This window comes from Acinonyx jubatus, chromosome B1 (assembly GCF_027475565.1).
Source record: "Acinonyx jubatus isolate Ajub_Pintada_27869175 chromosome B1, VMU_Ajub_asm_v1.0, whole genome shotgun sequence".
Classification (NCBI taxonomy): domain Eukaryota; kingdom Metazoa; phylum Chordata; class Mammalia; order Carnivora; family Felidae; genus Acinonyx; species Acinonyx jubatus.
This window is the reverse complement of record NC_069382.1, coordinates 200,547,046-200,561,099: the sequence shown is the minus strand read 5'-3', so window position 1 is coordinate 200,561,099 and position 14,054 is coordinate 200,547,046. Positions and strand designations below refer to the sequence as shown.

Here is a 14,054-nt window from a genome sequence, read left to right as displayed (position 1 = left end):
ATCGGAGAGCCAGCACGTAGCAGCTGTGTGCCAGCCCTTAGCACTGTGCGCACGGGTCCTCATAACACACAGTGAGATCTCAGAGCCCTTATCCTTGGTTTACAGACGAGGAAACTGAGGCCCAAACAAATTCAGCAACTTGCCCAGGTATGTAGAGCTCTAGGAGAAGGCTCGGGAAGTGACACTCAGGAGGAGGCCGGGAGCCATGCTGACCTTGCTTGTCCCACTGGAGGGACTGAGAGAGGAGTGGGATGGCCGTGGCCCCAGTCAGGCCTCCAGCTCCTAAGTGACTCATGTTCTCAGGAAGAGAAATGGAGGCTCAGAGACCCCTAGGACCCAGATCACAATGGAGCTGAGACTTGTTGCCAAGCCCTCCTGAGGTTCTTGCCACCCTGGGTCCTTTTGTGCTGGGTGACACAAGTGCTCCCGAGAACTGACAGACACATGGCTGAGGGGCGCGGGAGGGTCAAAGTATGGATCCACGCATCCACGAAAATAACTTATTTGACTAGCTGAGTAAAGCACCATTAAAGACCACCCACCACACCAAGGAAATAGAGCTATGTAGGGCCCTTCATCGTCGGGTACCTACTGTGTGCGGTTTGGTGAAGTGATAGCAGGGGAAGCACTCTCCGTGTGTGTGTGTGTGTGTGTGTGAGAGAGAGAGAGAGAGAGAGAGAGAGAGAGGGAGGGAGAGAGAAACCTCTAGCCTGCGTAATCTTTGGATAGAAGATTGGATTTAGGGGTACTTAGATTGTTAGTATGTACTTTGTTGTTCATTTTCAGGTTGCGGCTAAGAAAGAGTCCTGTCCAAATACTGGCAGAGACAAAGACCACCTGTTGAAATACAGTGTTGGCGACTTGGTGTGGTCCAAAGTGTCCGGTTACCCTTGGTGGCCGTGCATGGTTTCCGCTGACCCACTCCTTCACAACTACACCAAACTTAAAGGTATTGTGTTTATGGACTGTTTCTCCGTCTTTCTCTTTTTGCACTTAATCTTTCTAATCTCCAAACTTTTTTCTTACCTTTCCTTAAACGGCCCTACTGTGGTGGTTCTTTTTTTGTTTCCCTATTTTAAAAAATTATGCTAAAATACACATAACATAAAATTGACCACCTTAACCATTTTTTAAGTGTGCAGTTGAGTGGTATTGAACACGTTCACAGCATTGTACGACCGTCTCCACCATCCGTGCCAGAGCTCACTCACCCTACGGGTCTGGGCCTCTGTGCCCGTTAAACGCTAACCCCCATTCCTGCCCCTCCTGGCCCCCGGCGCCCACCGTTCCGTTGTCTGTCTCCTTTTTGTGGTTTTGGTTTGCAGTGCCCTCAGGATTAGTGATGCTGAGCATCTGTTCACATGCTTATTGGCCATTTGTATGTCCCTGCAGAAGTGTCTGTACTAGCCCTTTGCCGATATGTGAATCAGATTTTGGTTTTTTTGTTGCTGAATTTACTGCGGTTCATTTTTGCAACGTTAATACTTGATTTGGATGTAACACATTGCCATTTCTTTTTATATCCAACTCAGACATTTACCTTACCTGATTGAATTAGTATTATTAATTGAGGAGTGGTCGTGGCTTTATGTTGCTTTTCAGGTTTTATGTTAATTTATTATCATTTTAGATACATAGTGATTGCTTGTTTCAGCGTGATTTTCAGAAATAGCATTTTTAAAACTTTTTATTTTTTTTAATGTTTATTTTTTGAGTGAAAGAGTGTGAGTTGGGGAGGGGCAGAGAGAGGGAGACACAGAATCCCAAGCAAGCTCCGGGCTGCCCCTGTCAGCACAGAGCCTGATGCGGGGCTCAAACTCACAGACTGCGAGATCATGACCTAAGCCAAAGTCGGATGCTTAACCGACTGAGTCACCCAGGCACCCCTAAAACTGTTTGTTTATTTTTGAGAGAGAGAAAGAATACAAGTGGGGGAGGTACAGAAAAAGGGGGCGCCTGCCTGGCCAGCGGACCGGAGGGGGGGACGGGCTCAGGACGAAGAGGTCCCCAGTGCGGTGGCAAGTGCCTCCGTCTGAGTTGTGCCCGGCCTGCTGTCCCTGGAGGTGGTTGGCCTCTGCCTTGAGGCTCGGGGACGCGCACCTGCTCAGCACGTGCTGTGGCGGGCCGGCTGCGGTGGTTCCCACCCCGTGGAGGACTGTCGGCGTCCTCAGCTTGCCAGAATTGGTGGGGGGGTCTCTTCCACAAGCCTTTGGGGGCCCCAGGATGCGCCCCGGAGGCATCTAGACCTGGAGTGTGGAAAGAAGTAGTTGAGACGGAAGCTGGGTGGCCACACAAGTGCGGACGTGTGGCGTTGCTGGACCCTTCTCAGGGCTCAGCCGCCGGCACGGGGGCTCAGCCGGTTAGGTGTCCGGCTTGATTTCTCCTCGGGTCGTCATCTCACGGTGGGTCAGTCGTGAGCCCCCATGTTAGTCCGGCTCTGCGCTGGGTGTGGGGCCTGCTTGAGGTTCTCTCTCTGTCTCCCCCCTGCCCCTCCCCGCTTCGACTGGATGTGTGCGTTCTCGTCCTCTCCCTCCCCACCCCCCGCCCCGGCTTGAGTGCACACATGCATATTCTCTCTCTCTCTCCCTCCCCCCCTGCCTTCCCTCTCTCTCTCTCTCTCTCTCTCTCTCTCTCTCTCTCTCTCAAAATAAAGAAACAAGCCGGCCACACAGCAAACTGAAGTAAAAGTCAGTGTGGCCTTCATGGCTTCCACGTCTCTGGTCTGCCTAGCACATCACAAGCAATTTCTTTTTAGTGTCTGGGGATTTCTGCTCTGTTTACATGAAGCTCCTAGCTTGTCCGACCCTTGTAACTGAAGGAGGCTTTTGAATGTCTCTTTGTTCCAGCTACTGGGATGAATTAACTTTAATTTCATTACATCTTCCCCCTGATGTAGAGCAAAAGAATTCCCGCAGTCTCCAGCAGCCTGTCCAAATGACGTGCAGACACAGCACGTTTTTATTCATCTCTCACTTCCTCTTTCTTTACTCTTAGAGCCTTCACTCCGGCCCAGGACTTTTACTCTTTTGCCTACGACATTGGAGCATTCTTCTTCCAGCTGAGGCGTGGGCTCTGGACTTAGCCTGCCGGGGCCCCGCTCAGCAACTTGGTCTGGTAGTGAGCCACTTAATTTAAGCCCCCGTTTGCCTCTGTATGAAAACGGAGGGTAATGATCCCAGCCCTTGTTTGGGAAAGTCTTAGCGTGGTGAGTAGTGAGCGTTCAGAATCAGGGCTCTTTCCTGAAAACGTTCCTGTCTGACCAGTTGTTTTCCCCTGCACGGCCCTAGTTTTGGGTCATTTAATTTAAGTAATTTTGTGCCATTGTTAGTGCCTTGACGTCCCCAGATGTGGCCTGGCTTTGACAGCAGTGCTGAAGGGTCACATTTGAGTTCCATCTTGTCTTTTGTTTGTTTGTTTTGTGGAATGTTTTATTTATTGTTCGCTTGCTTTTTTTTTTTCATTAAAAGAATTTAAAAAATTTTTTTAATGTTCATTTATTTTGAGAGAGAGAGAAAGAAAGCATGAGTGGGGGACGGGCAGAGAGAGAGGGAGACACAGAATCCAAGGCAGGCTCCAGGCTCCAAGCTGTCAGCCCAGAGCCTGACGCGGGGCTCAAACCCACAAACTGTGAGATTGTGACCTGAGCTGAAATTGGACGCTTAACTGACTGAGCCACCCAGGCGTCCCTGCTTGCTCGTCTTCTATTTAAAAACCTTCGGAGCGTATAGTTCAGAGTGGGACAGTATGCTGGGCACCCATGCACCCTCACCTGTGTTTGTGAACTTTAGATGTTTTTTTTTGACCTGTTCCATCTCTCTCTGTCTGTGAACACTCTCTCTCTGCCAGCCCGCGGGAACGTAGGCGCAGGCCTCCTGGTGCCTCACCTGTACACGTCAGCGGGGTCTTCTGAGGACAGGGACCGCTTCCTGCCCAGCTCAGCACCAGCTACATGCAGGGGAGCCCTCCAGCAGTGACACGACGGCCCTTGGGTGGACTTCCCCAGCATTTTCCCTGTGCCTGTGTTTTTCCTTCGCTCGGGATTGGATAGGGTGCCTGCGTTGCACCAGCTGGCCCGGCTCCTCAGGCCCCCGCGGTCCAGCACAGCGCTCTGTGCCCCCAGCCCCGTTCTTAACTGTGCTGCCGTGTTGTGATCAGACTCAGGAGTCCCGTGCAGGTGTTGAGGGAGGGGGCTTATGTGGGGCCCGTCACCAAGTACCTGCTCCTCGCAGCGCGTTCCTCCAGGAGTTGTTTGGGGACACAGGGGAGGGGGCGCTCACGATTACAAGCAGATCACCTTGGGAAGAGCGGTACTGTGCTTTTGAAAAGTAGTTCAGAAGGAGGAGGGCCCAGGTGAACGCCCTGCCCTCCTGCCAGCTGATAGGAGGCTCACGTGACCTCTGAAAGGAAAAGGGGTCAGAGGAAACCATGAGGACACGTGTCCTGGTGGAATTGCTTCGGGAGCTCTTGGTGTCTGCTGTCCCACTTCTCGGTCGCTGGTGGCTGACAGAGCTGTCCAGTGGAAAGGTGCAGTCCTTTTTTGTCACTAGTGAGTGCCCCGTGGCCATACGTGGGCACCACGTCCCCCCGCCAGCCCTTCCCCACGCCCTCCCCACTCCTTTATGACCCATCGGCTGAGCAAATGTACCTGCCCGTTTTTATCCTGCTTCCTCCTGTGTTTAATTAAGTGGCATTTTTCTGTGAAAATGAGCTTCTTCCTAAACACTTAGTTATGTACTACAGTCCTTACTCTTTAATGCCCTAGTTGTCCCAGATTTTAGCCAGCAGAAGTCCCATTAAGTCCCTTTCAGCTGTGTCCTTTTGATGTGTCTCAGTGAGCCCGTGAGGGCTTCCTTGTGGAGACGCACAAGACGCTCCGTGCGCACTTACTTACACTCTGCCGTGTCCGCCATTTCCTGGGAGGAAAGCTGGGTCCTTTAGAAGACGGCGGTGTGTGGCAGCCCACGTGTGGGCACTGCTTGTGTTCATGGCTGTGGGAGACGGAGAATTCACCAGGGATGTGTGAGGTAGGTCTCCAGGCAGGACGGAGACCTGGCTGCAGGTGGAACTTTGGGGTCCGTTTATGATTTCTGAACACGTGGCATGCAGCAGCCTCTGGTGGGTTGACAGGGTGAGTGATGGGCAAGCTTTGGGGGCTCAGGCATCCTCACTGGGGAAGGACAGGGACCTGAAGGAAGGATGGCTTCTGGCGTGGCGCTGGCTGAGCATGGGGATCTCTTCCCTGTGAGGCGCAAGTCCCTCACCCTACCCCTACCCCACCCCAAGGTTTCTCTTTTTTTTGCGTAGGCGTACTTTTTTTTTTTTTTCTACTTATCACACTTGGATTTATAGTTGTGGTTGAATCTGGATCTTAGTAATGTACTCAGATTTAAAAACCTGGTGTTCAACATTCATGCAGACGAGAATACAACTCCTAGACCACAGCTCAATCCAGGCTCCTTTGAGAGCGTAGATTCCCTTTGAGAAGCTAAGTTAATGAAAGTCTTAATAGCATGTTTGTAACAGGGGCGCCTGGGGGGCTCAGCCAGTTGAGTGTCGCCATTCTTGATTTCGGCTCAGGTCATGATCTCACGGTTCCTGGGATCGAGCCCCGATTCGGGCTCTCTGCTGACGGTGCGGAGCCTTCATGGGATTCTCTCTCTCCCTCTGTCTCTGCCCCTCCCCTGCTCACACTCTGTCTCGAAATAAATAAATAAGCAAACGTTAAGACAGCATTTTTGTGATACACAGTAGCAGGACTTGTCTGGCCTGTTATTTACCAGGGTATCTTAGATGGATGAGCAGCTTTGAGGCCTGACTCAAGTTGGAAACAAGATAAATGTAGGTTTTTAGATACTACACTATGAAGAGAACAATTGTCTTGCACCTGAGAGCTTCACCGTGTCCAGGGCATGCCCGTATCGCACTAGTCTCCTCATCAGATAACTGCTGTCTGGAGTCCAGTCGTTTTCTGTTGTGGAAAAAATTTTTGTCACATTTTCTGTTACGGAAGGTCACCCTCATTGCTTTATTTCTAAATTCCAGCATTTTCAAAAAATATGATAGGTAATCTGGCCTTCTCATATCTTGGGTTATCATATCGCTTCATAGTATGATCTCCTTACTGATTTTTTCTTTTTGGCTTATTCTTTCAGTTACCAAGAGAGGTATGTTAAAATAATCGACTGATAGCCAACCTGCCTTCTTCTGGTGGCAGTTTTTTGTCAGTGTCTGCTTTCCCTGTTTTGGTGCTCTAGTGCCCTCCAGGGACTAAACCAGGAAATTCAGGCATGGTGATGCTGGTCCTTTATTTTCTGTGGAACTCTGTGGTGTCATGTCCTTGTGATTTTGTCCCTGTTCTCTATTCTTGCTTCTGTAGACACTTGTCTGCATTTTTTTTTTTTTTTAATTGCTGCTCTTCCTGCCTGGAGCTTCAGCTGCAAAGCAGCCTTGTTTCTTTGTGGGGTCCATTCTGCATGCATGGGTGACTGCTGTCAACTGAAAGGATTCGCAGAATCTGGAGAGATTCTGGCTCATTCTAGCCCAGAGGGTCAGGGTCACCTTGAGTCCAATGGGCCATGATGGGGACAAAAGGATTGTAGTGCAAAATTAGGTACCTGGGTTATTGGTGGAGGATAGGTTCTTTTAGAAGGTTGTGTGGGTAGGGGGCGTCAATGACAAGTGTTTTCATACTGAACATGATTGATGAACATCAGAAATCACAGGAAGAAATAATTACTAATAAATGGTGGGACAACTGGTTAATTATGTGGTAAAATAAAACACTGAAATATTCACCTCTTGAAGCAGTGAAATTCATATGGATTAAAGAAACCCACAAAACTAGGAAAAAAAACTGGGTTATATTGTTACCAAATTTCTAGGCAGGAAAGAACTTCAAAACTAATTATATTTATTTTACAAACCTGGGATCAGACTATAGTATTTTTCTCTGCTTTTTTTTTTTTTTTTTTTCACTTTCTCTGTAAGGAGTCTTTGTGTAATTAACTTTTGATAGAAAATAATGTAAGTTCATATTGTTTCATTATATGCACTGTAACAGACCTTCTTTGTTATGCGAATGGTGTGACATATGCCTATAGTCATTTTCGTGACCAAGGAAAGTTCTTTCAAAGTATTAAAGTAATGGAAGAAGTCACAAATCTCTTAACATAGTTTTGAATCTCACCTATTGTAAAATCAAAGTATACGTACATAAAAAAATTTTTTTTAATGTTCATTTTTTTGAGAGAGACAGAGCATGGTGGGGGAGAGGCAGACACACACACACACACACACAGAATCTGAAGCAGGCCCCAAGCGCTGAGCTATCAGCACAGAGCCTGACACAGGGCTTGAACCCACAAACTGGGAGACCATGACCTGAGCCGAAGTCAGACACTTAACCAACTGAGCCATCCACACACCCCAAAGAAGTGTGCACATTTAACAAACAAATCAAATTCTATTGAGAGTTTAACAGTGAAAAATAGTCCAGTCTCCTCCTTAGGGCTAATGTATTTTTAACACTTCCAACATTTTCTTCTAGTTTTAACTACTTTTATTTTTTTTTAAAGACTTTATTATTTTTTTCAGAGCAGTTTTAGGTTCACAGAAGAATTAAGGTACAGATAGCCCACCCACACACATGCACAGCCTCCCTTCCCATCAACATCTTCCACCAGAGTGGTACATTTGTTATAATCAATGAACCTACAGTGATACATCAATCACCCTAAGTCTGTAGATTAAATTAGGTTCCTACTTGGTGTTGTGTATTCTGTGGGTTTGGACAAATGTGTAATGACCTATATCCATCATTATAGTATCATTCAGAATAGTTACACTGCCCTGAAGAACCTCTGTGCTCTGCCTATTCATCTCTCCTTCCCTCTGAACCTCCAGCAAACACTGATCTTTTTACTGTCTCCATAGTTTTGCTGTTTTCAGAACGTCATATAGTTGGATTAACTACTATTTAAAAGAATTTTTTTAAACATTTATTCATTTTTGAAACAGAAACAGAATGTGAGTGGTGGAGGGGTAGGGAGAGAGGGGGAGGCACAGAATCTGAAACAGGTTCCAGGCTGTGAGCTGTCAGCACAGAGCCCGACGTGGGGCTTGAACCCGCTAACCATCAGATCATGACCTGAGCTGAAGTCACACGCTTAACTGACTGAGCCACCCAGACTCCTGATTAACTACCACTTTTGATTTATCATTTAGATATTTTCTGTTGATTTCCTATTATGGAAAGTGATCCCTTCCATTATTTCTTATTTCTTTTCATCCTCTGCATATAATTAACTTGCTGTTTTTATTACATCAAACATAAATGTTCACATAATTTTGACTATGTAAATATCATTGAGTGAAAAGAGAAGTGTGTTCTATAATTGCATTTTCTTTCTTATACAACCTTTTTTTTTCCTGGAGTCAATTATTGCCTTTGTTTTGTTTTGTTTTGTTTTGTTTTGTTTGAAAAAGTAGGCTCTTATGCCCAATATGGAGCTTGAACCTATACTCCGAGATCAAGAGTCACATACTCCACTGACTGAGCCAGCCAGGCACTGCTGCTTTTACTTTTAAATCCTGTGCTTTGCTGTCTATACAGCCTTATTTATTTTTCTGTCCCTGAAACTCCTCCTTTTATATAGATTTTTCTGTTGGGGGGAAAATGTGAAAACCTGTGTTTGCCATTTTCCTTTTCTGCTCCCTGGATCTCATTTTTTTACCGTCTTTCCTTGCTACTCAGATTTTCTTTTGCTATGGAAATGTTCTTTTTTCTCATCGTTTCTTCCCCTGGAGCTCTGTGCTAGAATTTTCCATTTTCCTGCTTCAGTCTGGACTGCCAGCACTCTTTTAACCTTTTGCGTTATAGTAATCTTAGACTTCTTAAAGATGCTTTCCTGAGTTACGTGCATTGTTTTGTGTGGTTCCACACTGTGCTTTTGGTCAATTTTCCTTTTTGGCTGGAATATATTTTTGGTATCGTAAGAAAGTGTGTATGGGTTGTAAATTTGTGGTTCATAGGATGCTACTTCTCTATCTTCACACTTGATTGATGGTTTGGCTCAGCGTGGAATTTTATGTTGAAAACAATTCTTTTCAGAATTTTGAAGGTATTACATCATTTCCTTCTAGCATCCAGAATTGTTCTTGAAGTACTATTACACTTTTCCATTAACATGGAAGCTGTCTTCCTTCAATGGCTTAAATGTCACAAAGATGTACCTTGGTGTGGGTATTGGATGAGACACTTAGAATTGTTTTAGTTCTGAGACGTGGTCTTGTGTTGTTAATTCTTTGACAACTCTCTCTGTTTCTCTCTCTACAAGGACAGTTACTTGAGTATGGTCCTTCCTGGATTGATCCTCTAGGTTTCTGACAGGAGTAGATATTTTTTATCTTAATCTTCTTCTTTCTGGGAGATTTCTTAACATACCTTCCAAGCTTTCTTAATGATTTTATTTTTTCATAATTGTATTTTAAAGTTTCTGATAGCTCTTTTATTTGTTTTCTTTACATAGCAAACTAGAGATTTTCTTTGTCAGGTGTCCTGTCTCCCTGGCATGGTGTGTGTGTGTGTGTGGCCCTGCAGAGATTGCTTATTTTTGTGTATCTTGGGCTTGTTTGTGCTAGAGGCTTCCCTGGGTCCCGGGAGTCCTGGATGCTGCGTTTGCATTTGAGAGAGCGCCACTTAGAGCTGCTGCAGCCTGTGTGTGGGGAGACGGACAGCTTATTTTAGAGGGTCCAGCTGGCTGTCGGCCACTTAGTTGGGGGGATCTCCAAAAGACTCAATGGAGACGTTTTTCCTCTGGATGTGTTGGTTCTGTAGAAAGTGTTCTTGGATTTCTTTTGGCCAACGTTCTCTGTGAAGGAACAGGGCCTGGCGGTCCTCCCATGGAGATCCCCCTTTCTCCCTCCACTTGGCACAGAGGTCTGACCTTTTAACCAGCTTGCTTGTTTTCAGCCTCACTCTTCTTCAGCCAAATATGGCATTTTGGGATCCTCTCTTGGATTTTGGGTTCAAGTGCCTCTTTCCTCACCCATCTCCCTTCTGGCTGCACTGTAGGATGTGGCTTTTTCCTTTCTGCTAAGAGGAACCGCAGTGGACATCTGAGGGGTTACCCTGTGGCCTCATGGCTGCCTTCAGAGGTCATTGGTACCCTGATTCCCCCTCTGAGCATTGTGAGTGAGTAGCCGGCCCAAGGTTGCCCAGCTGGTAGGTGATGGGGTTGGGATTTGAACCCGGGCCATCTGACACCAGTCTGTATCCCATTCATTGCTGCCTAGTACCCTCTCTGTTGAATGGCCCTTTTGCTGATGTCCTCTCTTACTTTCTTTATTTGGTAATCTTTTTAAGTGGATCTTGACGGAGGAGATAAAGGAGAGCATTTATTTACTTTCTTTCCTAGTCAAATTTGAATCTTACCTGAGTCCCTCATAAATGTGTTTCCTTTCTCTTTGACATGGAGCTTGGTGGGGTAAAAAGAGTAGGACTTTTTTTGAGGTTAACAGACTGAAACAGAACCAAATAAAACAACTTCAAAGCAGCTTCATATCACTAATTATTAATAGACTTGCCTAATTTGATCCCAAATTCTAACTTTCAAGTTCTAACATTTTATTTTAAAAACTAGGTCAGAAAAAGAGTGCACGCCAGTATCACGTACAATTCTTTGGTGATGCCCCAGAAAGAGCTTGGATATTTGAGAAGAGCCTTGTAGCTTTTGAAGGAGAAGGACAGTTTGAAAAATTATGCCAGGAAAGTGCCAAGCAGGCACCCACGAAAGCTGAGAAAATTAAGGTGATAGATGTTCCTTAAGTATAATTTTAGACCAAAATAATTTTTACTCTTAATTATTACCTTATTTTGAAATTATGGTTGCTTGATATATTATAATGATTTATGTCTATCATTGTTTGATTTTGCCCAAGTATGCTGTGTTACGGAATACGACAAGTGTCCTTGGAGACCTAGTTTATTCGTTTTACTCATTGGATGATAATCAGATCATTTCTTTTATAATTTTTATTTTTCTTTGTATACGTAAAAATACATGAAATGTTATCTCTGATATATACTATGTAGTGTATATGTTACATTAGTTAAATGGGATTGGAATTGGTTTAAAGAAACAGTTATTACATTGGGCTGAATTCTGTCTAAACCTTCAAGTAAATTGGTTTTTATGGCTTTTGATTTCTAAATTTGTCTGGAATTCTAAAAATATTCTTCTTTAAAGTGGGTTAACTTTTTTGTTTGTATAATGAAATTTACAGTGTCTTATGTTTCTCTTTTCAGCTGTTGAAACCTATTTCAGGGAAATTGAGGGCCCAGTGGGAAACGGGCATCGTTCAAGCAGAAGAAGCTGCAAGCATGTCTGTGGAGGAGCGGAAGGCCAAGTTCACTTTCCTCTACGTGGGGGAGCGGCTTCACCTCAACCCTCACGTAGCTAAGGAGGCAGGCATTCCTGTGGAGGCTCCGCCTCTGGGACCCATGGTAGAGCCCTCAGGAGTCCCCGAGGAAGCTGCTGCTGACCCCAAGTCCATGCGAGAAGAGGGCGTTCCCATCAAGAGAAGGCGGAGAGTGAAGCTGTCTAGCTCTGCCGAAAACCGAGCGGGTGACCCTGGGACAGTACAGAGTACTCCTCAAAAGATGGCAGAGGCCGACCCCAAGAGAGGAGTCGGGTCTCCTCCTGGGAGGAAGAAGGCCACGGCCTCCGCTCCACGAAGCAGAAAGGGAGATGCGGCATCCCAGTTTCTGGTCTTCTGTCAGAAGCACAGGGATGAGGTCGGTACTGTGCCGGGTTCTCAGTTGTGCGTTTATTCTGGGGGTTCCCGAGTTTGGGGAACATCCTTTCAGCGCAGTCCTCCCGTTCCGCGGTGCTCTCAGCACGCTCTGTAGTGAGCTTTGCAGAGGTTTGAGCTGTAATACGGGAGTGTTAGGGAACCGCCACTTTCGTCCTGGAGGGCGGAGATGCTTGCCTGTGTGCTCTGGGTTACTAGAACGTCCCTCCCGTTGTGGATGAGGAGACAGCAGGGACAGAAGTATATCGATAGGGCAAGCGTTTGAACACTTTTCTTGATCACCTTCCTGGAATGCGGCATCAGTTAGTACATGGTGATAAGGGCTTGGTTGTAAAGAGCTGAAGGGATTAGACCCCCGGCCTTGGTTATGTTCGATATTACGCGTAGTGGTACACGGGTTGGGAGGGGCTTTCCTTAGGAACAGAGAGGTGTAATGGGAGAAAATCGAGGGTGTGACTCACTGTGTTGCAGAATCAGTGATCCACTCGGTAGATGGAGAAAAGGCATTTGATAGAATTCATTGCTCTTTGATACGAAGTTAGCAAGCCGGAATTAGAAGGTAACTTCCTTAATCTGTGGAAGGGGATCAATCAGAAGCTTTCGGCAAGCATCACACTTACTAGTGAAACATTAGAAGCGTTCGCTTTAGAACCGTGAACAAGACAAAAATGCCTTTCTTTACCACTTACGTTAAGTGTTGTAGTGAAAATACTAGCCAGTATAGTAAGGTAAGGATAACAAATAAAAAAGGCATAGTTGTAAAGGAAGAAATAAAGCTGTCATTGTTTGTAGAGGTCTGTGTAGAAAACTTCAGAGAATCTACAGGGGCGCCTGAGTGGTTGTCGGTTAAGCATCCGACTTCGGCTCAGCTCATGACCTCACAGCTTGTGAGTTTGAGCCCCACGTTGGGCTCTGTGCCGTCAGCTCAGAGCCCACTTCAGATGCCCCTCTCCCCGCCCCGGGTGCCACCGAGGTGGAGTAGCACACACATGTGCGTGCTCTCTCTCTCAAAAATATAAAAAAAACATTTAAAAAAATATTTAAAAAAGAAAATCTTCAGAATTGATAAAAGTTCACTAGGACTGGGGTATACAAGAACGTAACAAAGAGGAAATTAACATAAGACAGATACCATTTGAGGCACCTGGCTGGCTCAGTTGGTGGAGCATGTGACCCTTGATCTTGGGTTGTGAGTTTGAGTCCCACCTTGGGTGTAGAGATTACTTAAAAATAAAATCTTACCAAAAAAAAAAGATACCATTTATGACAGCAACAAAAACATAAGGTATCCAAGAAATAAATACAACACACCCCTTTGTTTATAGCAGCATTATCGACAACTGTGGAAAGAGCCCAAATGATGAACGGGTAAAGGGGATGTGGTGTATGTATACAATGGAGTACCACTCAGCCATCAAAAAGAAGGAAATCTTGCCATGTGCAATGATGTGGATGGAGCTAGAGGGCATTATGCTAAGCGAAATCAGTCAGTCTGGGAAAGACAAATACCACATGATTTCACTCATATGTGGAATTTAAGAAGCAAAACAGATGGACACATGGGAAGGGAGGGGAGAGAGGGAAACAAACCACAGGAGACCGTAAGGACAGGGAACACACTGAGGGTTGACGGAGGGAAGTGGGTGGGGGATGGGCTCGATGGGGGATGGGTAGTACGGAGGGCGCTTGCTGGGATGAGCACCGGGCGTTGTATGGAAGTGAGGAGTCACGGGATTCTCCTGGAACCGATATTACACTACATATGTTAACTAATGAGAATTATAAATAAAAATTTGAAGGAAAAAAAAATATAACAAAATATGGATGACTTTGGGAAAAATAACTCTTGGTATTTTAGCAGACCTGAATAAATACACACATTAATATATAGGAAGGTTCCGTATTCTGAAGTTGAGGTTGTCAATTTACCTTATATTAAACTATAAATTCCATATAATCCCAATAAAACTCCCAGTAGGAATTTGTTTGCACTTTGTAAGTGGGTGATGAGTAGCCACGTTGAGGAGAAGCCCGGCCTGAGGACTTGCCCACCACACAGGAGGTTCTGTTGCTGGGGGCAGTGGTGTCGGCCGGGGATGTTCAGGGCAGTGGCCGCACCCAGAGAAGAACCTGGAAGCAGATGGGGAAGGGGCACGGGCAGCTGGACAGTCTGGACGGGCGCCAGGACCGCCCAGGGCTTTCAGGACTCAGCCACTGCGGGACAACTTTGTCCTTTGGGAGAG

At 45.9% G+C, this 14,054-nt stretch overlaps 1 protein-coding gene across 9 annotated transcripts in view; it reads left to right on the top strand.

Annotated features, from left to right (window-relative positions):
- NSD2 (nuclear receptor binding SET domain protein 2) overlaps positions 1–14,054 on the top strand; it is an 88,011-nt gene that overhangs the window by 31,360 nt on the left and 42,597 nt on the right. For all 9 annotated transcript variants that reach the window (XR_008296463.1, XR_008296464.1, XM_053217715.1 and 6 more), the window contains 3 exons: positions 787–949; positions 10,641–10,807; positions 11,306–11,794. Coding sequence is in view for 7 of the 9 variants with exons in the window: in XM_053217715.1 (XP_053073690.1) it covers positions 787–949; positions 10,641–10,807; positions 11,306–11,794 (819 nt within the window). In the remaining 2 variants the exon portion in view is untranslated. The remainder of the gene's footprint in view (positions 1–786; positions 950–10,640; positions 10,808–11,305; positions 11,795–14,054) is intronic.